General features: G+C 46.3%; 1 protein-coding gene across 1 annotated transcript; it reads right to left on the bottom strand.

The window, feature by feature from the left end:
* Nucleotides 1-605: 605 nt before the first annotated feature.
* On the bottom strand, nt 606-2051 carry LOC136451768 (uncharacterized). The gene has a single exon (XM_066452457.1). It carries the CDS (start codon nt 1963-1965, stop codon nt 829-831), a length of 1137 nt encoding a protein of 378 aa, XP_066308554.1. The 5' UTR covers nt 1966-2051; the 3' UTR covers nt 606-828.
* Nucleotides 2052-24189: the final 22138 nt, after the last annotated feature.

The following is a 24189-nucleotide window of genomic DNA, read 5'->3' as shown; positions in this document are numbered from 1 at the left end:
AGAACCAATTATTTCACTCTCATGCCATCCCAAATTTCAGAAGCAGTTAAGTCAAAGGATGATTTAATTTGATGCACAAAGAAGCAGACAATCTTAATCACATAAGTTGCATTCATCAAAGGGAGCAATTGCAGAGACCATTAGCAAACAAATACTTATTCAAAGGACTTTAGAAGAACAGCCATAGTGAGATAACACCTGAATGCTCAACAAGCACAAAATCAATAGGAGTCACAGATGGGCAATACAGGGAGGATTCTACCTCAGAAACTGCAACATCTTCTCTGACTCTCTGAGGAGCAGTGAGAACCAATAGGGAGCAAATAATGTTGAAGTAATGAGATGTTAAGTACTGTGGCAGGCGTACCTATAATACGATATGCTGTACTGAATTGAACTGCTTTGTCTCTAACTCTCTATGAAATGAAGCGGGAAAAACCTTTTACTCTAAAAAAACAGCTGAATGCAGGATTTTTGCTTGGGCCTCGGATCAATTCATAATTAAGACGACTCATTTTTTCCTACAAAATCCAAGAGACTAGCTGCTACCAGACATATTTGGATCTGGATGATTGAATCATAAATAGATGTTAGAATTTCACAACAATTAAGCAAGCATATCACAATATACAATGTTACCAACTATTGGATCACTACAATGAAAGCTGAAAACATCAGTTTCCAACCAAAACATGTACTATTATACTTCAATATTCAATACTGCAACACATATCTCATCACCCCAATGCAACAAAACAGTCAAAATTTGCGCACATCAGCTTCAGAGCTACAAAAGGTAAATAGATTCAAGAGAATACGATTAATCTCTCACTTATCCAGCTGCAACCTATGCAGCAAGTCCAGGATTGGCCCAGAAGATTCTGCTTCAGCAGCGAGCTCCCTTACCATCAACTCCGCAGCCCTCAAGTACTCCCTCACATCAGCATTCAACACAAGGTGGGAGAAATGATTATCCAGCAGCACTCCCAGCGCCCTAGCCACTGCTCCAAACGATGGAATGCTGTCACACTGCTCCAATCCGAGGTTTTCCACAGCCTCCGGGCACGTGTGTGCTTCTGAGAACCTCCGGTACTTCCCAATCCACTTGTTGAGATATCTCATCAGCTTGACTACCTCCCCGCCATCGAGTTCAGCCACAGCCGCTCCAAGCACCACGGAATCCACATTCCCTGATGCAAATAGGTAATGCAGGCACACCTCCGGGGAGGTGAACCCGTCGTGCCCCATCATGAGCAGCAGCGCCGCCCGCCTCGCCGCAGCGTCCACTTTCTTCTTCTTCCCGGCGCTCTTCTCCCGACACCTGTTGATCGCGAGCACCGCGACGTCCTTCCATCGGCCCTTGACGTCCATCATGGCGTCGTAGGCCTTCTCGGAGGCCGGCGAGAGGAGGCAGCGGAGCGCGGCGAGGATCTCGGAGGAGCGGATGTCGGCGGCCTGGCGGAGCAAGGCGCAGACAAGGTCGACCCGGTCGTTGTCGCAGAGCGAGGAGATGAGCTCCGGTGGCGGGTGCGGGAGGAGGCGGGACTCCGCGAGAGCAAGGAGGATGTCGTGCCCGTCGAGGCTTGCCGCCTTGGAGGCCACAAGGGAAGCGATAGCGGCGGGGAAGTAAGGGGCGACGGCGCGTATGGCGGCGGGGAGGGCCGCCGGCGGGGTTGGGAGTGCGAGGGATTGGGACAGAGTGGAGATGAAGTTGGTGAGAAGGAGGCGGAGGCGCGGGAGGGAGGAGCAGGAGTCGAGGGAGGCTGCGAGGTAGGAGGCGGCGGTGGCGAGGGTGGGGTCGGCCGGGGAGAGCGACCAGGCGGAGGGCGGGATTGGGGTGGGGAGCGCAGAGGATGACGGCGGCGGCGGCGCGGCACCCGGGGTGAGCACGATAGGGTGAGCCTTCTCGCTGGAGCCGGGGAGGGAGCCGGCGGCGGGGTTGGTGATGGCTGCAAGGAGAGTCATCTTGCCTGCGCCGGCGAGAGCGGGGACCGGTCGAGAAGGGGTTAGGGTTTTGGGGGGAAAGAAGAGGAGAGGAATGGGGTGGGGACGTGTGGAACTGTGGGGTGGGATTTGGAGAGAAAGGCTGAAAGGCGACGGGTGGGGCTCGGCTGGTTGACGTGACGAGCCGTGCGGCTGATATGGGCCTCCAACTTTTACCGTGTTGTGCTGTTATGGGCTTCTTCTCACTTTGGCAGCCCTAGCAACTTATGGGCTTGTGCCCTCACGATCCAATCCAGTCCGTGTGGATCTAGAGAAGAGTATCAATATTCATAAGGAAATGTTATATGTTTCTCAAAAAAAAAAAAGGAAATGTTATAAAAAAATATTCATAAGGAAAAATAGGATGGCCCAGAAAAAGATCGCTGCAGCCCACGTCCACAGTCACGGCCCATGTCGCACGCAGGAAACTGCCCACGACGTGTTTCAAGTGTTTCAGACAGATGTTTCATCTAGATGTTGCAAAAGTAGATCTGGGATGTTGCATATGTTGTAATGACAATATACGCATGTTGCAAAGTGTATGTTTTGAGTGTTTCAGCTATGTTTCAAGTGTGTGATCCTGTTGATGCGGGATCCACAGGGTTCCTCATCGGTACGAGTACTAGCGGTGGGCCCTAGCCTGGCCCACGTACCTGACAGAAGAGGCGAGGCAACAAGTGACGCCGATTCCGAGTAGAATAGGCCAAACTAGCCGGATTTTCTAATAGAAAGTACCTTCTGCAATTAGATCAGGACACCTTCTTTGGAATCCGACTAGGACTGTAATCGCACCATAGCCGTCTCTCCCTATATAAAGAGAGGCTATGGGCACCCCTAAAAGGGAAGAACAACACAATATACCAATCAATCCAACGCAAAAGGCTAACGCCGACTGGACGTAAAGTCTATTACTCGATCACGGTCGAGGGCCCGAACCAGTATAAATCGATTGTCTCTTGCGTTCACCATTGAGTTCCGCACCCGCCGAAACCCGAACAACTGTCCCGGGTACCCCCGTGGCAAGCTATCGGTGGTAAAACAACGACAGCTGGCGCACCAGGTAGGGGTTTTCGGTGAATTTGCTTCCAAGAGCTCCACGGACCTTGACAACATAATCTTCTCGACGGGATCAACCTTCATCTTTGGATCATGGATCTACGAGGTGGACGACAAAGGCAAGCTCCAAGGACGTCTCCTCAAGGATCAAGAAAACCAGGAAGACTTCGCTCTTTCGGCGAGACTGACAGAAGAACTCACTAGAAAGCTCTCACATCTTGCAATGTCTGAATCGACTCAGGCTTCGCCGATGGTCGAATTCAACTCAGACTCTAGGTCAAAATCCGTCTTGGATTCCAATCCGGGTTCATTTCACGACAAACCGGGTTCTTTTCTGATGGGACTCCGGAACGCGGCATCAATCCATCAAGAGATCAACTCAAGTTTTCTTTAGGGTTCTTCCATGAAGCTGGGTCCCTTTCCATTCGAGCTCGACAACATGGCTAAGTCCAACCAAGCACTACTTCAAGAAGAAACTGGACCAGTACGAAGGGTACCACTCACAGGAGCCCAAGAAGGCCTCATGTTGACCATAACACCTCGAGATTATATCGTGCATTGGCCGGGTCTTAATTCTGAGAATAATGACACCCTTCCTATCGGCACAATAACTGTCCTACCTTACTAAGAGGGGAGTACAATCTGTGATACCGAAGTTTCCACCAAGATCCTCAGCAAATCTGATAACGCATGCACAGTTCGCGCCTAAGAAGTATTCATGATTCGGTGGCCGCCATTGATCCCACCAAGAGCACCCGATGTCAGATCTTCAGACGAGTCAGAATCCAACATATCACCCAACGCTCTAGAATACGATGGTGAGACTGAAAGCTAGAAGCGTGCCAGGGAAAGAAAGAATAAGTTGAAAGAAGGTCGCAGACGCCACGCAAGGCAACGCAAAGAAGCCTAGACAAGATACGAGTCTGACCTGGCTGAATATGATAGAAAAAAGTCAGAACAAGAAGCAGAAGAAAGATACGCAGCTAGGAAGATAAACAACTCTCCATACGACAGGATCAGAGAACTAGCCGAAGAACTCGAAGCTATTTCTCACCCTAATGAAGAACAAGAACATCTCCGAGAAATCCTTCGGTCAACAGCTCTCTGGGTACAAGGTAGGAGAGCCAACTCAAGACAGCCTGTTAGGTCGACCTCTCATAGAGCAGATAATCAAAGTCAACGGAGGTCCACTTTTGAAAGATTAGATCCAAGCAAAAGCCGCAACAAAGGAAGTCAAGAGGACCAAAACAGAAGCAACCAGGTTGAACAACCCAGGGAAAGCAGGAGCAGGCTTCCCCCGATTGAACAACCTAGGGAAAGTAGTAGGCTACATCCTCACATGGCCCCACGAAACTACTCCTACCAAGCTGACAGTTGGCAAGAAGGAGGGGCTGAATCTGAACTCAAGAGGACTGAAGTATCCGACAGGTTCCCTTGTTTTGCAAACCGACTACTTTCGGTATGACTAACTCACAAGTTCAAGCCATCCAACCACTCTAAATATGATGGCAAGACCAAGCCCAAGCAGTGGCTCAGAATCTACTCTCAGTCAATCGAACTAGCCGGTGAAGATGACGACATCAAAGCACTCTTCTTCCCTATGGCATTAGAGACTATGCCTCTCCAATGGTTTGACAAATTAAGCCTAGGATCCGTCAGGGGGTGGGAAGATTTGCAAAGAGCCTTCTGTGAAGACTTTGCAGGCATCATCATGCATCATATCACACATGCAGAGCTAAAAGGGTTCAAGCAGAAAGGAGGTGAAAGCCTTAAAGATTATTATCGTCGACTTGGTGAACTACGTGCTCAAGTACATGACATCACTGAACGAGAAGTAATCGAAGCTTTCTCCCACGGGATCATGGCCAAGTGGCAATTTCAGGACTTCTACAAAGAGAACCTGAGAAACAATGAAGAATTCAAACACACATTAGAGAAGATGATCACTGCGGAGGAGAAAACACGAGAAAGGTTCCCAAATAGAAACAACCGAGACAACCCAGATAGGTAAAATCATCGAAACAATGGGCATCAAGACAGAAAGCGTGGAACTAACAACACCATAGCAGTGGCTGACAAATCAAAGAAATTTTCTAAATTCAGAAAGTTCAAAGACATTGAAAATATGCATTGTATCTGGCACCCTCAGGGAAATCACACAACGGGAGACTGCCGTGTCTTCCTTGATCGATACACAAGAAAAGGTAATAAGGGGGACAAGAGAGAAGACGACCAAAAAAAAGGAGAGGATAACATTGAAGACAAGGGATTTCAGCAATCAAAGAGAACAGTAGCAGTCATCTTTGCTAGAATTTTAGGTTCTAGGAACAAACACCAGGACAAACTAGCTCTACGAACCATCATGGCGGCGGAGCCGGCTACTCCTAGGTACCTCAATTGGTCGTAGTATCCAATCCAGTTTTCAAGAGAGGATCAATGGACTAGCATGGGAAATGTTGGCCACTACCCACTGGTTTTAGATCCAACAATGGCTGGTATGACCGTCACAAAGGTGCTAATCGATGGGGGAGCTAGACTCAACATAATATTTTCAGAAACACTAAGGAAGATGGGACTAGAATTCATCGGGATGATTACTTCGACAAGCATTCATTTCTATGAGATAGTACCTAGCAAGGCCGCCATGCCACTTGGACAGATTACTCTACCGGTTACTTTTGGGACTCTCTCAAACTACCGTACAGAGTTCATCAAATTTAAGGTTGCAGACTTCGAATCTTCATATCACGCTATCCTTGGAAGACCAGCATTAGCCAAGTTCATGGTGATACCACACTACCCATACCTCCTACTCAAAATGCCAGGACCCAATGGGGTCCTCTCCCTCAGAGGTGACTTGAAGCATGCCTTTGACTACGACGTACAAGCAGTCCAGATCATGGCTAAGGCATAAGCAGCTAGCGGAAGAGAAGAGATAGCGACCATAGCAGCTGAAATCAACCTGGAAGAACTAGAGATCCTAGCTAAGAAGCCTAGCATTCTCGCTCCTCCAAAAGAAGCCGACATAAAGCAAATCGACCTGGGTACTGGTGATTCCTCCAAAACGGCGACCATCAGTGCCCACCTCTTGGCAAAATAGGAACTCGCGCTCACCAGCTTTCTTCGGGACAGCAAAGATATCTTCACTTGGAAGCCAGTCGACATGCCAGGTGTCCTAAGAGAGTTGGCTAAGCACATAATTGATGTTAATGAGGGCGCCAAGCCTGTAAAGCAACAGCTACGACGCTTCTCACCCAACAAAATGGTAGCAATTAAAAAGGAGATTGCAAAGTTGATGGCAGCAGGGTTCATAAAAGAAATCCTTCATCCAGATTGGCTGGCCAACCCAGTTTTAGTATAGAAAAAGAACACGGCCTAGTGGCGCATGTGCGTTGACTACACAGATCTCAATAAACATTGTTTGAAAGACCCGTTTGCACTACCACGCATTGATCAGATAGTTGATTCAACAGCAGGATCTGCCATATTGTCTTTTCTTGATTGCTATTCAGGATATTATCAGATCGCATTAAAAGAAGAAGATCATAGCAAGACATCTTTCATCACTCCGTTCGGAGCCTATTGCTACAAAACCATGTCGTTTGGACTCACGAACGCTGGTGCTACTTACCAGAGAGCTATCCAGACATGCCTTGGTGAGCAGATGTAACACCCCTGGTGTTACGGTCTTGTTTATCACCGCGATTTAGGTCTAAGTAAAATTTCCGAAGCGAGTTTCTCGGATTTTTGATTTAAACATACTTAAAGCGATGAGTGAATCGGATGACTCAGTTTTTGGTGGACTCGAATCAACGCTCAAGTTAAATTACTTAGTGTGTAGAAATATTTAGGAATATCCGATAACGGTTCTAGCAAATAAAGAGCATGATTTTTGGTTGTATTTAAAATATTGAGTAACAAACTTTAGTGCTCTAGCCGTGTTTGAAAATATAAATAGTCGGCTTGGTAAATGAATAATTGAGAGCTGAAATAATAACGCGCCCCACCTAACTCGCCGGTACGACGCCGCGCTGATGGACGAAAGTTGGCTGGGCTGCTGCTGCCACGTACTGCTTTGCTTATTTTCCCTTCCTCACTGCCAGTTCCATTGCTTCACCCTATGCCTCTTGGCATGCTCTCTGATATCTGACCTTGCTTGCCTTGCTTGTCCCTGCTGCTACTACCTCTATTCGTCTATCCCTTCATTATCTCTGCGCTGTCATGCATATTAGAAGTTGGCCAAACCCGCGAGCTGCTTTCTTCATTTTCTATTGCTGCTGTCCGTGCTGCTCGTACGCTCTCTTACTTGTGACAGCGGGTGGTCTTGTTCAAATATTTTAATGGGAGCACTAGCAATCCACCTTTTTATAACACCAGTAGTCGAGCCATCGTAGCTGCACCCATTCTTCCTTGCTTCCGACTATGTCCTGCACTAGCCTCCACCAGCGCATAGCCATGGCCACACATGCTGCTATCTGTCCTGCCCTCTACCTTTTCTTGAGGCTCGCCAAGTTTACTCCAGCAGTACCTAGCCAGAGCAGCAGCTCAGCCGCGTGTTAGTAGAGACCGACCGTCAGGAGCAAGCCGGACTCGCTCGCTCATGCTGGCATCCATCCTCGTGCTGCCGGTGGTGACCCTCCTGGACATCATCGCTTTTGGCTTGGGCGTGGCCACTGAGCAGCACCAAAGCTGAAGCCCCGTCACCGCCGTTGTCCGAGTCGCGCCGTCAGTTCGTCCGTGCCTCGCTGCGCGTCGGTGCCCTTGCTGCTCCTCTACGTCTCCTACCCACAGCAGCGCCGCCCCAGGAGCCCGTGTTGTAGTCGCCGCTGCTCCTCCTGTAGCGCCCGCTATGGCCACGCGCTGCCGCCCATGCTGTAGCGCTCGACCGGACAGTGACCTGCCACTGCCCGCAGCGCCATAGCCGCTTCCACCGCCATAGCCGCTTCCACTGCCACTACCACATGTGCGAGCGCGCCAGGCCACTGGTGCCAGGGAGTTTGCCTCGCCGGTTGCTGTGCCCATAGCTGCCCGAGCCTGCGTTGTTCGTGCCGCTCCTCCTGCCGTCATCCGCGCAGGGAGCCGCCGTGCCGTGTTCTGCCTGGTCCGTGCCACGGCCAGGCGAGCCTGGTAGTAGCTGCGCACCTCCCCGCGTAGGCTCCCGTGCGCCTCGCCGTTGGATTTTCCCACTGCCGTCGTGCCTCCTCTGCTCCGTGTGCTGAGTGGAGGGAGAGAAGTAAAGGTAGAAATGATTTTTGGGATCTGAATGCTTAATACATGACTCATATGAACAGTATCATACCAAATAGGTAGAAGCTTAGGGACGTTTTTGCATAAATGCCTGGCCGGTTTGGGCAGGCCGCGTGTGGGCCGGCCAGCTAGGCTGCTCGCGCTGGTTTGCTGGCTCGACGGTGGTCGCCACGCCCGAGCCGCATGCGTCCCGCCTGGGCCTCCGGCCGGCCTGCCCTTGCGCCGCTGGGCTGCACGCGCACTGTGCGCCTGTGGGCCAAACTAGCTCATCCACCATGGGCCTGGCTAGGCCGCGTCCACCGCTGGGCAAATAGGTGGCCACTGGCCCCTTTAGCTTTCTAAAACATTTAGCTAATTTAGTTCGGAAACAAACTTGTAAAATCAATATGAAATGGTATAGGAACACAAAAATGATAAAACCAATTTTGTTAGTCTTCTAAAATCATGATCTACCTGTTAGTATAGTTTGTTCACATAGTTTGCTAATATTATTGGAAGCTATATAATTAATTTAAGGTACTTAATATTATAAAAATATAAACTTGTAGGAATTGTTGTGATAAATTGGTAATGGCGTTGAATCTAAAATTTTTACAGTAGGCTTCTAGCAATATTAGGTACTCACTATAATTTTTGTAGCTCCGGAATAATTAGTTTGCTAAATAGATAATGATGTCCTATTTCGAATAATGATTAAATCGATAGAATGAAATAAATAAACAACTTGGGTTTATGTAACTAAAATAATTATTGGGAATTAGTGTCTTATTCGACAACATGGGTATGTAGCCTAAGTACGGTCGTCGTTAGAACTAGCTCGTTAACTTGAGAGGCGTAAATCATATTTTTACAAATCACGATTGCAGTCGATTAATTATATCTTTGCATTGCATCACATTGCATATCATATAGGTACGATGATGGATTAACGGATCCATTGAAGGATGATTGGGAATCCAAAGACGGTGTAACGGTATTCTCTCCAGGAGATGGTGCAATGGGATTTCTATTCAGATGATGTGGATGATCTGAAGATGCAAATACTAACTTTTGGTTATATCTTACACAGGCAAGCCCCGGTGCATAATCCCTATTATTCTGCACTTTATTATTTATGCTTGTGCATTAAGTTTGAAGGAGTTGAATGAAACCCACTTGCATATATTAATCTTTATCCCATAAGTATTACTAGTATGACAGGATCGTGTAGATTGCTATGCTACAGGATTCGGTAGAAGTCGAGTGATTACATGTCACTCGTGAGAGATAGAAAATATATTATTGTTACTATTATCAGGTTACTATCACATGGATTACATATGAATAATAATTGGAGACCGGGCGGGACTGAGCTTGGATGGACTTGAATTTGGTTGGGCAATAGAGCGGGGCTCTGGTTGCACTTGTCCCGCCTGTGTTGATTAAGGACCGTCCATTGCATTGGACCCTGGTCAAGTCACAGACTTATTATCATGAGCACATACTTGCTTATGGGAGCGGGAAGACTTGTTCCTCTCTTGTCATGGGTTCTGGCTCTTTTCGGGCCAACTGTTATGGTGGAAAATTTGGGTAGGAGGTCCAAGCACCACACTAAGGCTAGGCCTGCATTGTGGGGGCTTGGACAGGGACTTGGACCTTGTGATAGGAGGATAGTGGGTTGGTCATGCTCGCACAATTTTTAGGTTACGAGCAGGGTGTGTGTCTTCTGGGGTACCCAGCTAGGCTACATTGATTCACGAATCACCGTTTCTACGTGACGGTACGACTTGGCTACGCTCTGGCATCGTAGTAAAAACTAGAACATGGGAGATGGTAAATTGGTTCTGATTACTCAACCTTTGCTGGAAAATAGCATAGGTGCTTACATAGAATGGTTGGTTAATGAACTAATGATGACTGCTAATAAAAGTTGATTATAAGGATGCACCTCTAGTAATGCTTCCTGCAGTTACAATAACCCATAAGCCAAATAGCCCTGCATAACCTTAGAGCCTTTTCTTTCCTCCTAACAGGTAAGTCTTGCGGAGTACCATTGAGTACTCAGGGTTTGTTCTACCCTATTGCAGGTGACAGGAACCGGTGAAGCTGACACTTGTGTGTGGAAACCTCCTGGTGGGCTCAGCGAGGATTTCCTTTATGTTGCGGATATAGAATGGATTTGTAACTCTCACCGAAACTGTTTTACAAAGAAAAGACTTACAACCTGTTATCATTTCATGTATATAAACGTCTATCATGTTAATGTTAACTTGTCGTTAAAGGGTTATCATTTCCGCTGAAACTCTAATAATATTGTTATATTCCGCTGTCATGTTTAATTAATGAATTACTCTGATATGGTATCAAAAGTGATGTATGAAATGGTTAAGAACGTTGTAAGCTTTATTCTCTCATCTGCGATCCTGATGTACAAATGTGGATTTTCGAGTTCTCCCGTTGGGTGTGCTCGACGGAATCGCATAGTTTAGTGCGCTCTCTTGGGTACTTAGGGTCTAACGGAAGACAAGTACTCTTGGGAGGGCATTAGATTAGGTGGTTCTACCATAGCAAATTAGCAAGAATGCAGAAGCATATGTGGATGACGTAGTAGTAAAGACAAAGTACCCAGACACACTAATTGAAGACTTGAAACAAACTTTCAAGAATTTGAAGAAGTGGAAGTGGAAATTGAACCCAAACAAGTGTGTATATGGAGTACCATTAGGACAACTACTCGGATTCTTAATCAGTCATCATGGAATCGAGGCTAGCACCAAGCAAATTCGAGTTATAATAGAGATGGGCCCTCCTTGATATGTCAAAGATGTGCAGAAACTGACAGATCACATGGCAGCCCTCAATCGTTTCATATCATGACTCGGTGAAAAAGGGCTACCTTTCTTCAAATTACTAAAGAAGACAAGTAAGTTTGAGTGGACAGAGGAAGCCAAGGAGGCTTTTGAAAGCCTTAAGGCGTACCTCACCTCCTCGCCCGTTCTTGCACCTCCAAAGAAGCACGAAGACATGATGCTATGCATTGCGGCAACTTCTATGGTGGTCAGCGCAGCGATCGTCATGGAGAGAGAAGAAGAAGGACGCATGTACAAAGTACAGCGGCCAAATTACTACATTAGTGAGGTACTATCAGATTCCAAAATCTGGTACCCACATGTGCAAAAACTACTCTATGCCCTCCTGATCACCTCCCGCCAGCTTCGCCACTATTTTGAATGCCACAAGATTATTGTGGTAACATATTTTCCACTCGTAGGCATCCTACATAATAGAGATGCAACATGGCACATATCTAAGTGGGCAGTTGAACTTGGTGCTCTCAACGTTGATTTCACCCCATGAAAAGCAATCAAATCTCAAGCCCTTACTGATTTCACCCCAACAACCTACGCCAGATGCCATCCTCAACCATTGGAAGATGTACTTTGATGGATCACTCAAACTAGGTGGAGCTAGCGTAGGCATTCTCTTCATCTCTCTAGACAAAAAGCAACTCAAATATATCCTTTAGATATTATGGCAAGCCACGAACAATGAAGGAGAGTACGAAGCACTCATCCATGGGCTCTAGGTAGCCATCTCCCTTTGAATCAAGCGACTTCTCATCTACGGTGATTTAGCAGTAGTTGTCAATCAAGTCAACAAGGATTGGGATTGCACCAAAGATAACATGGACGCTTAATGTGCTGAAGTATGCAAACTAGAGAAAAATTTTCAAATACTAGAAATTCTACATGTCTAGAGTGATTCAAACGTCGTGGCAGACATCCTCGCTAAGCTAGGGTCAGATAGGGTGAAGGTCCCACCTGGTATGTGTGGGGGATATACCCCCGGGTACCACAAGATGGTACATGGGCCACACCATCCGAGGTGGCCTGACCCGTAAGATCAAGGCGTATGCATCAAGATTATAAGTTGTACTAGATATTGTAATAGTACCAAATTAGATACTTTACTTGTAACCTTGTCTCTTTGGAGTATATAAGGAGAGACAAGGGTCCCCTAGAGGACGGGTTAATCCATATACACCTCAATACAATACACCAAAGACATAGGAGGTAGGGTATTACGTCGATCAGACGGCCCAAACCTATCTAAATCGCTGTCTCTGCGCCTTGTGTCACCATCTGGTTCCTGATTACACGCACCGTCTACCGACAATCTACCATCATGGGCATACCCCTAGATGGACTGCCAACCATATTTCATTGACAGTGGCACGCCAGGTAGGGGTCCCCTTTTAGGGGTTGTGCGTGCTGATCTTCCGGCGAATCAGATGACGATTCTCTTCATCAACGTCCTCCATGGCAACTCGGCTTTTTGTGGCGGGTGTTCTTGAACTACAGTATCTATGGCGACTCGTCATAACATGCTCAGCTATGGCGACAACATGCACCATGCGTCCCGGCAGCACCACCATGTTCCTCATCATCGACCTGCACCTAGGCCATGAGCCGATCTACTACTACAGCACCATCCAAGATGACGTGCGATCTACATGCAAGGCAAGCCAAACCAAGATTGACTTGGTATGTGTCACGTACAGGCTTGGCATTGTTTGCGATCTTGCTGCTTGTCACGTCTTCACCGCTTCACACCTCCACAACTACTCCAAATGAGATGAATTATCACCTATGAAGCCTGACGACTCGAGCACAAAGCGAGCTGATTGGTGATCCATCATCATGATCATATTTGTGCTACAAGTTACCAAGGACACGTAGACATACAAGCCAATAGCAAGTTGCATGTCGGGCAAGCAAGACCCACCATCTACTCAAATACGTGCAGACCAGCAATAATTAATCAAAGATATTTGATGCATTGATTGGCTGCTGCATACTACGCATGCATGCATGAAGATTTCATCATTCCAATCGGAGGAGTACGTGTGCATCCTATATGCGTATGAAGCAAATCTGCATGCCACATACAAGCCGTGCACCAGGTTTTGAGTTCGTTTTGGCTACGTGACATACCTACCATCAAGCAAGAGACTGGACTCGTCGAGCCACGACGAGCCACAAGCGAGCCACGTCGAGCACGCCGAGCCGTCAAGCGAGCCACGCCGAGCTATCAAGCGAGCCGACTAGCGAGCCATGCCAAACGGCTTCGCCGAGCTCCGACCACCAGACCACGTCCTGAGCAGCTCCGCCGAGCTCCGACCACCAGACCACCAGACCACGTCCTGAGCGGCTCCGCCAAGCTCCGACCACCACACCACCAGACCACGTCGCAATGATGATCGCCACGAAGAATGGCGCTATGACAACCGCGACCACCGTCATGACGACAGGTCGGAAAGCTCGAGGACCGGATGACTTCATCACTGCCAACCAGATTTCTATCAAAGATAAGTACACTTCTAATATTTATATTTAACACAATTTTCATTATGACGTTTCTCCACAACGTCCTCGTCATGATTATTCTTCAAATAACGTTTGTCCATGTATACCATCTTAAATATAACGTACAGCTATACTTAATGCAAATCCTCGACTAGTCATGTTGACGCTCGATGCCTACAGAGATGGCCCTATCTCCGGCTCCTCCCTACATGTGCACGAGCATCTGTCCTCTGCGTTATGGGTGGTCGGCAGTGGCTCCTTAGCGATGCTTTGTTCTTCCTACACGTGCACGGGCTCCGTGCCCCGCGTTATGGTTCACGGGCTAGCTAGGGCTGGAGACTCAGCTATATACTAACTGGTCGGGCGGTTTATATTAAGTATAAACACAAACTTCACATTAACACTGATGTTTACAAAGCACCAATTGCTTTATCACATCATGCTCATTTGCAAATGACTGCTGAGCGTTGTTTCTTCACCGCTAATTTTTTCTCCATAATTTATTATTTTATATATCATGTACTACCATTCTACATATTTATATTGCAGGAATTTCGAGCTATGCTCGGGGACTTCATCGCTCGCTTCTCGACCTACGCTCGGGGACTACCTCGATCACTCTCCGACCATAGCTCGAGGACTTCGTCGCTCGCTTCTCGACCTGTGCTCGGGGACTGCCTCTATCACTCTCCGACCATAGCTTGAGGACTTCATCGCTCGCTCCTCGACCTGTGCTCGGGGACTGCCTCGACCACTCTCTGACCACAGCTCGGGGACTTTGCATCTCAACTACATGCGACTGGCGACTCGCATACAGTTGGGATATTCTTTCTCATTTAGACCTTGCTACAAGGCTCATACCTCACCTTCCAGCAAGCTCGGGGACTACATCGGTACGATGCACCTGCCGGTGCATCTCGTATCGCCTGTACGACGATTGGATTCTCAACTTAGCTAGGAATTCTTTTTAGACCCTGGCACCATGTGCCTACGTCACCTACTACCAGGCTCGGGGACTAAGTGGGCACACTTCACCTTGCGGTGAATGCGCTTGTTTTTCGACCACTACACCTCTAATGATCAAAGATGCTATGCTTCAAGACGCACTTACATTTCTTTTCAGAAATACAAGTGGGCACACTTCCTGGGATGGAAATCTTTTTCTTTCTTCTTAAGAGCACCATACATTCTTCGAACAACCTACTTCTCCGACGACAACAGTGGTCGGAGATGTCAAGAACTCAAGCCTCACTGTTCGGAGAAGGTTAAAATGGCGTGTCACATCAGAATACTTGGCGCTCAGGGACTAGCTGTGGGGGATATACCCCCGGTACCACAAGATGGTACATGGGCCGCACCATCCGAGGTGGCCCAGCCCGTAAGATCAAGGTGTACGCATCAAGATTACAAGTTGTACTAGATATTGTAATAGTACCAAATTGAATACTTTACTTGTAACCTTGTCTCTTCGGAGTATATAAGGAGAGACAAGGGTCCCCTAGAGGACATGTTAGTCCATATACACCTCAATACAATACACCAAAGACACAGGACGTAGGGTATTATGTCGATTAGACGGCCCAAACCTATCTAAATCGCTGTCTTTGCGCCTTGTGTCACCATCTGGTTCCTAATTACACGCACCGTCTACCGACAATCTACCATCATAGGCATACCCCTAGATGGACTGCCGACCATATTTCGTCGACAATATGTTTGTGAAGAAGTTATCAGCACCCTCTATCAAACAACCTGGTGAGATAACCCCTGAACCTCCAGCACCAGCTACTTAGATTTTGGTAATCACCTAGTCATGGACTCAAGACTTCATCGATTACATCAAAGAAAACAAGTAACCAACAAACAAAGAAGAAGCCATCAGGATAGTTAGAAGAAGCAAGAACTATGTCCTTGTGGGAGACAACGTCTATAGAAGAGCTGCATCATCAGGAGTACTACTAAAGTTTGTCTCATCTAAAAAAGGCAAGGAGATCCTAGACGAAATCCACTTGGGCTGCTGTGGCAATCATGCGGCCTCAAGGACTCTAGTCGATAAGCTTTTAGCTCTAGGTTCTACTGGCCGACTGCTTTGAAGGACGTAGAGGAACTTGTTAGAAAGTGCAAAGGTTGCCAGATGTTTGCAAGACAGGCTCACGTCCTAGCACACAATCTTATCTATATCCCGCCTACTTGGCCGTTCCCTTGCTAGGGGCTAGATCAGGTAGGACCTCTCAAGAAAGCCAAGGGCGGTTTCGAATACATCTTTGTGGCCATTGATAAATTCACCAAGTGGATCGAGTACAAACCGCTCGTAAAATACAGCATAGCCAAAGCAGTCGAGTTCATCTAGGACATCATGCATCGCTTCGGTATGCCCAATTGAGTCATCATAGATCTAGGTTCTCCCTTCACGGCTATCAAATTCAAGAGTTGGGCACAAGATTATGGTATCAACATTGATTATGCATCAGCCGCCCACCTAGAGGCCAATGGACAGGTAGAAAGAGCCAACGGACTCATACTAGCCGGATTAAAACCCAGATTGTATGAGGAACTAGAAGACTATGGTTTCAAGTGGATTGAAGAGTTACCCAAAGTAGTATGGGGGCTACAAACTCAAATAAGTAGAGCCACTGGGTACTCACCTTTCTTCCTAGTCTATGGATCAAAAGCAGTATTACCTACTGACCTGATCTGGACATCGCCAAAGATTAAGCAATATGATGAAGGAGAAGCTAAACACACCCAAAGACTAGAACTAGATAGCACAGAAGAAATCAGAATCAACGCTACCCTATAGTCTGTTCGCTATCTCCAAGTTTTGAGATGCCACTATAACAAAAGTACACAACCTCGTTCCGTTCAAGTCGGGGATTTGGAACTTCGCCGAGTGCAAAAAGCAGATGGATGTCACAAACTACTCAGCCGGTGAGAGGGACCCTTTATCATCGCCAAGGTCACCAGACCAAGAACATATGAGCTAATAATTGAGGATAGAGTACAAGTTAGAAATTCATGGTACATCAGCCAGCTACGAAGATTCTACGCCTAAGAACACAAGATTGATTTTTCTTCAGCACAAAACACTATGTAATCAAGATTCATGCTCAAAGTAATAAAGATAATGTTCCTCATCAACACTTGTCTTACTGAGACCAACACTCGACCTATCCCGAGTTATTTTCACAGCGCGGATGAGAGCCAGATAGCGCTCGCCCTATCCCAGAGTTATTCAACCCGGATGAGAGCAAAAGAGCTGATCAAGCTTGAGCTCGCCCTATCCCAAGTCATTTTAGGCTTAGATGAGAGTAAGAAGGCTGACAAGCCAACACTCGACCTATCCCGAGTTGTTTTCATAGTGCGGATGAGAGCCAGATAGCGCTCGCCCTATCCCAGAGTTATTCAACCCGGATGAGAGCAAAAGAGTTGGTCAAGCTTGAGCTCGCCCTATCCCAAGTCTTTTTAGGCTTGGATGAGAGTAAGAAGGCTGATAAGCCAACACTCGACCTATCCTGAGTTGTTTTCATAGCGTGGATGAGAGCCAGATAGCGCTTGCCCTATCCCGGAGTTATTCAGCCCGGATGAGAGCAAAAGAGCTGATCAAGTTTGAGCTCGTCCTATCCCAAGTCTTTTCAGGCTTGGATGAGAGTAAGAAGACTGATAAGCTAACACTCGACCTATCCCGAGTTGTTTTCATAGTGCGGATGAGAGCCAGATAGCACTTGCCCTATCCTAGAGTTATTCAACCCGGATGAGAGCAAAAGAGCTGATCAAGTTTGAGCTCGCCCTATCTCAAGTCTTTTCAGGCTTGGATGAGAGTAAGAAGGCTAACAAGCCAACCCTTAACCTATCCTGAGTTATTTTCACAGCACAGATGAGAGACAGATAGCGCTCGTCCTATCCTAGAGTTATTCAACCTGGATAAGAGCAAAAGAGCTGATAAAGCTTGAGCTCACCATATCCTAAGTCTTTTTAGGCTTGGATGAGAGTAAGAAGGCTGACAAGCCAACACTCGACCTATCCCGAGTTGTTTTCACAGCGCGGATGAGAGCCAGATAGCGCTCGCCCTATCCTAGAGTTATTCAACCCGGATGAGAGCAAAAGAGCTGATCAAGCTTGAGCTCACCCTATCTCAAGTCTTTTCAGGCTTGGATGAGAGTAAGAAGGCTGACAAGCTAACACTCGGCAATCCTGAGTTGTTTTTGCAGCGTGGATGAGAGGCAGATAGCGCTCACCCTATCCCAGAGTTATTCAACCTAAATGAGAGCAAAAGAGTTGATCAAGCTTAAGCTCGCCCTATCTATTCCTAGCATGAATAAGAGCAAGATAAGCTATAGAAGCTAATACGCTCAAACTACCCTAATTTTTAACTAATTGGATGAAAGAACTTGATTGATCCATCGTCGGCGCTCGCTAAGATTTATGATGCCACAAAGACAAGAGTACGGCCAAAAAAAGGGACGAAGCTCTAAAGCACCCGGATACACCTACAACGACTAAGGCTTGCATCCAATACATAGCAAAAAATGCTAAGGAAAAACTCCACGATCACAAGGAGAAACAACTTAGAAAGAGTAACACAAGAAACAACTACTCAAATAATAAAGAAGTTCTTTACAAGACAGAATTTAAAAAGAGTATCTTTACAAGGAAGAGAAGTGGGCATTTGAGCATCACAGAGCCTAGCTATCAGCTTCATCATTAGAAGGATGGATCTGAATCTCAAGCTTCTCGAAAATATGGCTGGCCAAAGCCTCAAACTCAGGCTCCACTCTCTCAATGGATTATAGGTAGTTTTCATCATCAGTTGGTTCTCCAAGCTTCTCCAAGGGGACATTTGGATCAAGAACCCAGACATGCGCAAGGATGTTCTTAACGCACGCATGAACTCTCCTCTTGACAAAGCCTTGGAGACGTTGAGGGATCAACAGGATGAAGGCACCCCAACTACTCCTATCATCTTTAGGAGTCCAAAGGAGCTTGGCGATGGACTTGAAAGATTTCCATAAAGATGAAAAGCTTTGATCAGAGACCACCAGCTTGCCAGACAAGTCTTTAATGGTTTTCTTGGCCTGCATAAGATCACTATCAGCTCCATGTCTAATCAGCTTGGTAAGAGCAAGCTCTTCCTCAGCACGCGTGGTTACCTCATCCGCCTGGTTGAATTCAACCTAGAGAGTTGTCTCCATCGCCTCCAGATCCTCTGAGAGCTTTTTGATGCTCTTCTGAAGGGTTGTTCACAAAGAATATGGATCAAGAAACCTACAAGAAAAGAAATGAAAGAAGCACACAAAAAGTACTCAAAATACCTTCACACTCCCGCTTGTAATCATCAGATTTCCTAGATGCCTCCTTCAAGGCAACCAGGGCGTCCTCCTTCCTCTGCTCTGACTCACTGATTTGAGCATGGAGGGCCTCTTTAGATGTTCAGCATCCCTAGCGCTCTGATTCTAGCTCAACTTGTTTGCAAGCCAGTTTTGCCTTCAGCTTATTCACTTCAAAGACCAATTTCCTCTCGACTTCACCTAAGCCAAAGAAGCTGGATTGGTCTCGAGAAAAGGCCTTTACATAGAAGAGAGGAAAATAAGAAAGAGAAGGAACAAAAAGAAGCCAGACCACCAAAAAGAACAAGGAAAAATGCCTACATGAAGCAGCTCACCAAAAGAAGCCACCCCGGCCGAAAGGCCCTCCCACACCATGGTCAGCTTTGAGAGGTGTGTGTGGCATCAAATTCTAGCACCACATCCTTGGCTAAACATTGGGAGGGCGAGGAAGTCAACGCTAGGACCAAAGCCATGTGCAACACAGCAGAAGCCCCAGCTGCATCCTCGGCTAGGCGCCCCACCATGGTCATGACCTCCGTTGGATGCACAGACACAATGGCAAGTCGCTTAGCCAGGATCGTGGTTTCTACCACCCCCGCCTCACTAACAGTCCGCTCCAAGTCTTGTGACACAGTAAGCGGAACAAGCCCAATTGACTGAGAAGAAGTCGATATGGGATTGGGGGAGAAGTCGACGATGATCTTCAAAGAATAAAAGAAGTCATCAAAGAAGGATCAGGGTCAAAAGGTAAAAGAATGGCAAACAAGTCAGAAAAAGCTTACTTGGCTCCTCCTCCTCATGCCAATATTCCCAAGCTATAAGAAAAATGGACCCTAGGCTCATTTACTTTGGATTTTCATGTTTGATGATCAACAAGACCAAATTGGACTAACATGTTTACAAGTAATTGTTTTGTAGTTCAATAGGATGCAAGACGTGACTTGGTCGAAGGCGATGTGATGATCCGATGATCAACACCTCAAGCGAGACCTTAGAAGCATAATGGAAGACATACAAGATCAAGCAAAGTCCAAGCACAAAGATGGGAGCCAAGCTAGGCACAAAGATCGCGAAGAAACAAGTCAAGGAAGGGTTCAGAGGCGACCGGACGCTGTGACCGAACGCCACGACTGAACGTGACCGAACACGTCCGGTGGAAAACCCTAGCGCAGATGCGCCTGTCCTGTGACCGGACACTGAGGCGGCCGAGGACCGGATGCGTTAGGTCAACTATTCATCATCGCAGTACGGACTGGACGCTGGCAGAGGATCGACCGGACGCAGGAACAGTAGCGTCCAATTGAAGTCTAGAGAGGTTCTAGAGAGGCGTAGACATGACCGAACGCGCCCAGCGTTTGATCAGTTGATCGTGCCGAAGGCTAGGTGACCGTTGTGGGTGACCGGACACGTCCGATCAATATGACGACCACATTTGGTCGTTGTCAGAAAAGCTGCAGTTGATCCCAATCGCTACCTTCTCACTTGGGGGCTATAAATACCACCCCAACTAGCCATTTGAGATATGGAGACTTGAGAAAACATACCAAGGGTGTTCCTACACCATTTTAGTGATCTCCACATGCGTAGTGCTTAGTGATTCATTAGGTGATTAGCGTAGGTGCTTTGCGAAGTGCTTAGGTTGATTAGACCATCGCTTATGCGCTTGCTCTAGGTTTAGGCCTAGTGTTTAGTGAGGTTTGCATACCTCTTATCACTTGGTGCTTGCGCACATCATTGTTGTACATCGGAGGGGCTTGTAGTCTTGGGAGATCACACCAACCACGTTTGTGGTATGGCCGCCACTGTGTACCGAAGGGAACAAGGCCCGCGGCGGTTTGGCCGGAAACTTGATAGTGAAGACGTCGGGGAGTGGTTCGGGAGAGGCTTACCGAAGGCACACCGGAGACCCACTTGCACATGGGGAAGGCCCAGGGCTATCCATGGAGTTACTTGACCAGGAGCTTGGCCCTTGCGAGGGATTCCTTGCAAGGGGCTCCAACGAGGACTAGGGGGAAGCTCGAGCGCTTCTCGATACCTCGGTAAAAATACCGGAGTCGTCGATGGGAGTTTGCATCTCTACCTCATCTTTAGCTTCCTCATTTACATTGTTACCTAGGTTGTGTGCTTTACTTTCCTAGCTTAGTTGATAGGATTGGAACCTAGGTTGCATAACTCTTTTACGGTAGAGATAGCAACACATTAGCAAAACCGTAGTTGCACATTTAGATAGATCACTTTCTTGCATAGGTTTTGCTAAGGTGAAATTAGAGGCCATAGTTTATAGAGAATAGATTTTAAGTTGCCTAATTCACCACCCCTCTTAGGCGTCACAAGTTCCTTCAATTGGTATCAGAGCCGGTTGGCTCAATTGGACTTTTGTCTTAACCGCCATTGAGCCGACGCTACTAATAGTGGTTGGGATGGATACATCTAGGCCTTCGTACTTTTACGACACTAACTTCCCCTACTATAAAGCTAGAATGGCTTGTCACCTTGAGGTGGTAGACTTAGGTGTTTGGAGAGTCACTCGTGATGGGATGAAGCCCATTAAGAATTCCGATAAACCCACAAAGAGTGAAGAAAAAAATCATTTCAATGCTAGAGCTAAAATTACTTGTTTGAATCTTTTAGCATGGACGTGTTTAACCAAGTATTCACTTTAAATATGGCACATAAAATTTGGCTAAAACTCCAAGAGCTACATGACGGCACAAGTAACGTCCGTGAGCAAAAACATTGCTTAGCTCAACAAAGTTATGATTCTTTTGAAATGAATGATGATGAGCTTGTTCATGATATGTATTCTCGTTTGAATCTAATTATCAATGAGCTCAATTCTATAGGATTGACAAAGCTAGGTGATGTGGACATCATGAGAAATATCATCTCCGTGCTACCACAAAAGAAATATGCAAGCATCATCACCATCCTTCATAACTTGGAGGAATTGAGCACCATGACCCCGGCCATTGTGATTGGCAAGATAGTGGCATTTGAGATGTCACGCAAAATAGGTCAAGAAGAAGCCTCTTCATCAAGCAAGGGTAAAGCTCTCGCATGTAGTGAGAAAAAGAAGATGAAGGGCAAGAAAGTTGGGTCAAGCTCAAGCTCAAGCTCCTCAAGTGAAGATAAAGAATATGATGATGATGATGATGAATCAAGTGATGATGATGAATCTTCCTCCTCCACCTCCGACCTTGATGAAGAATCAACCAAACTTATCACCAAGGTGGAGAAGATGATCCAAAAGCTCAATGTCAAGGGTGTGCTCATCCAAATTGAAGATTGCCTCTTCACTAACCAAAGAAGAGAGCAAAGAAAGAAAGGATGCTATGGATGCGGCGAGTTGGGGCACTTTGTGGAACTTTGTCCAAACAAGCCCACACCCAAGACAAAGAAGAAGGCGTGCAAAGACAAAGCCCTCACATCAATAAGGTCATGGGATGATTCTTCAAGTGAAGAAGAAGACCATCACAAGAGGTGCGGGCACAAGCACTCACCATCAAGCGCTTCACATGTGTGCCTTATGGCATGAGGTAATGAAAAGCCTATCCCTAGTGATAGTGACAATGATAGTGATTGTGATGATGAGCTACCTTCTTATGATGAACTTGTGCAACAAAACCTTGATTATGCTAAAGCTTGCACTAGTCAACAAAAGAAGCTAAAAGCTTTAAAAGTAAAATTAGATAGCTCTCAACAAGCTTATGCTACTTTGCTTGAACAATATGAAACTTTTGCCAATCTTAATGTTGAGCTATCTACTAAAGTTGAGCTATTAGAGGCTAGTGCAAACACAAATGAATGCATAATCAATGATGAGCAACTAGAAAAGAAAAATAAAAAATTAAAAGAAAAGTTAGCTAGCATACAAGATGCTTATAAAAGTTTGCTTGCTAAAATGGAAACTATGTGCAAACATTGTGATGAGCTAACTAATAAAGTTGCAAATCTTGAAGCCGTCGGTACAACCCCCACCGAGGCACCTAAAAAGAAAAGTTCAATTTTTGACATGCCTAAAAAGGATGCCTCTACTTCTTGTAATGATTTATGCTTAGACTCACCCTTGTGCAACCAAGATTATGTTGAGAAAGTTGTTGTAGAAACATGCACACAAGAGGTTGCAATGGAGAATGAGCAACTCAAGCAAGAAGTGGCTCACCTCACCAAGGACTTGACTCAAATGAAAGGTAAGACAGAGCAAGCCCAACTTCATCAAGATAACACCATCATGGGAGTGAAGAAGCTTGATGAAGGACAAACCATGGTTTATTACGTATGCCACAAAGAAGGCCACAAGTCCTATGAGTGCAAGGTGAAGAATGGGGGAGGAGCAAAGAAGAAAGAGAAAAACAAAAGGCAAACAAGCAAGCTCTCCAACACCTACACCAACAAGGTGGATAAGAAGGCCTCCACACCTTATCTCTTGAAGAAGAAGAAGAATGATAAGGTGGTGGCCATCAAGGTGAACACGCAAGCCAACAATAGGGCCAAATGCATTTGGGTGCCAAAAGAAATTATTTCAAACATGAAGAGCACCAAGAAGGTTTGGATCCCGAAGGGGAAGTGAGAAGTCCAATGGACTTCGGGGAATTTGGAGACTTGGCAAAGTTTTGGGTGCATTTCATGGGGTGCATCACATCGGGTCAAGTAATTGCCAAGTGGGTTAGTGAATACTATGGACCCAAATTCCCCTTCCCATGATAGGTAACTAGATTTAATTTCTTGCAATTTCAATTAGCATCTAGTTCCTTTTCATGCCTAGGTTTGCATTTGCATGTTTAGTCTTTTATCATGCATACACTAGGTAAATCATATGGTAGGACTTGCTCGGTATCACTCTTACCATTGGAGCAAACCTACATGGTTTAATTTGTTTAGAAGCACGGCACATAGCTTGTCTAACAATTATTTATCTAATATGTCCCAAAGTCCAAATTGTACATAATTTTCCCCGATTATCACTTTTGAAAATGATCCTCACATTTATGTGATATCATCCTTCAAGTGGTATCTTTGATTCTAAAATCAATGTGCATGTCTCCTACAAGTATTCCATGCTTGTGTGCACAAATTTAGGGGGAGATTACTCTACAAGTTGGATATTTTGAGACTAATACTATTTTAAGCTTATCATATGTGTAGTAGTCTCATTGCAAGGAAAATGGAGTCCCCAGAGATAAGCATCAAACTTCAAATGACCACCATCCATCTCAAGTGGTGTCATTCAAATT

The sequence above is a fragment of the Miscanthus floridulus genome, chromosome 5 (assembly GCF_019320115.1).
Source record: "Miscanthus floridulus cultivar M001 chromosome 5, ASM1932011v1, whole genome shotgun sequence".
Lineage (NCBI taxonomy): Eukaryota > Viridiplantae > Streptophyta > Magnoliopsida > Poales > Poaceae > Miscanthus > Miscanthus floridulus.
This window is presented reverse-complemented; position numbering and strand designations above follow the sequence as displayed.

Excerpts from the sequence above, each read along its gene's own strand:
- LOC136451768 (XM_066452457.1), bottom strand. The coding sequence starts at position 1,965 with ATGACTCTCCTTGCAGCCATCACCAACCCCGCCGCCGGCTCCCTCCCC.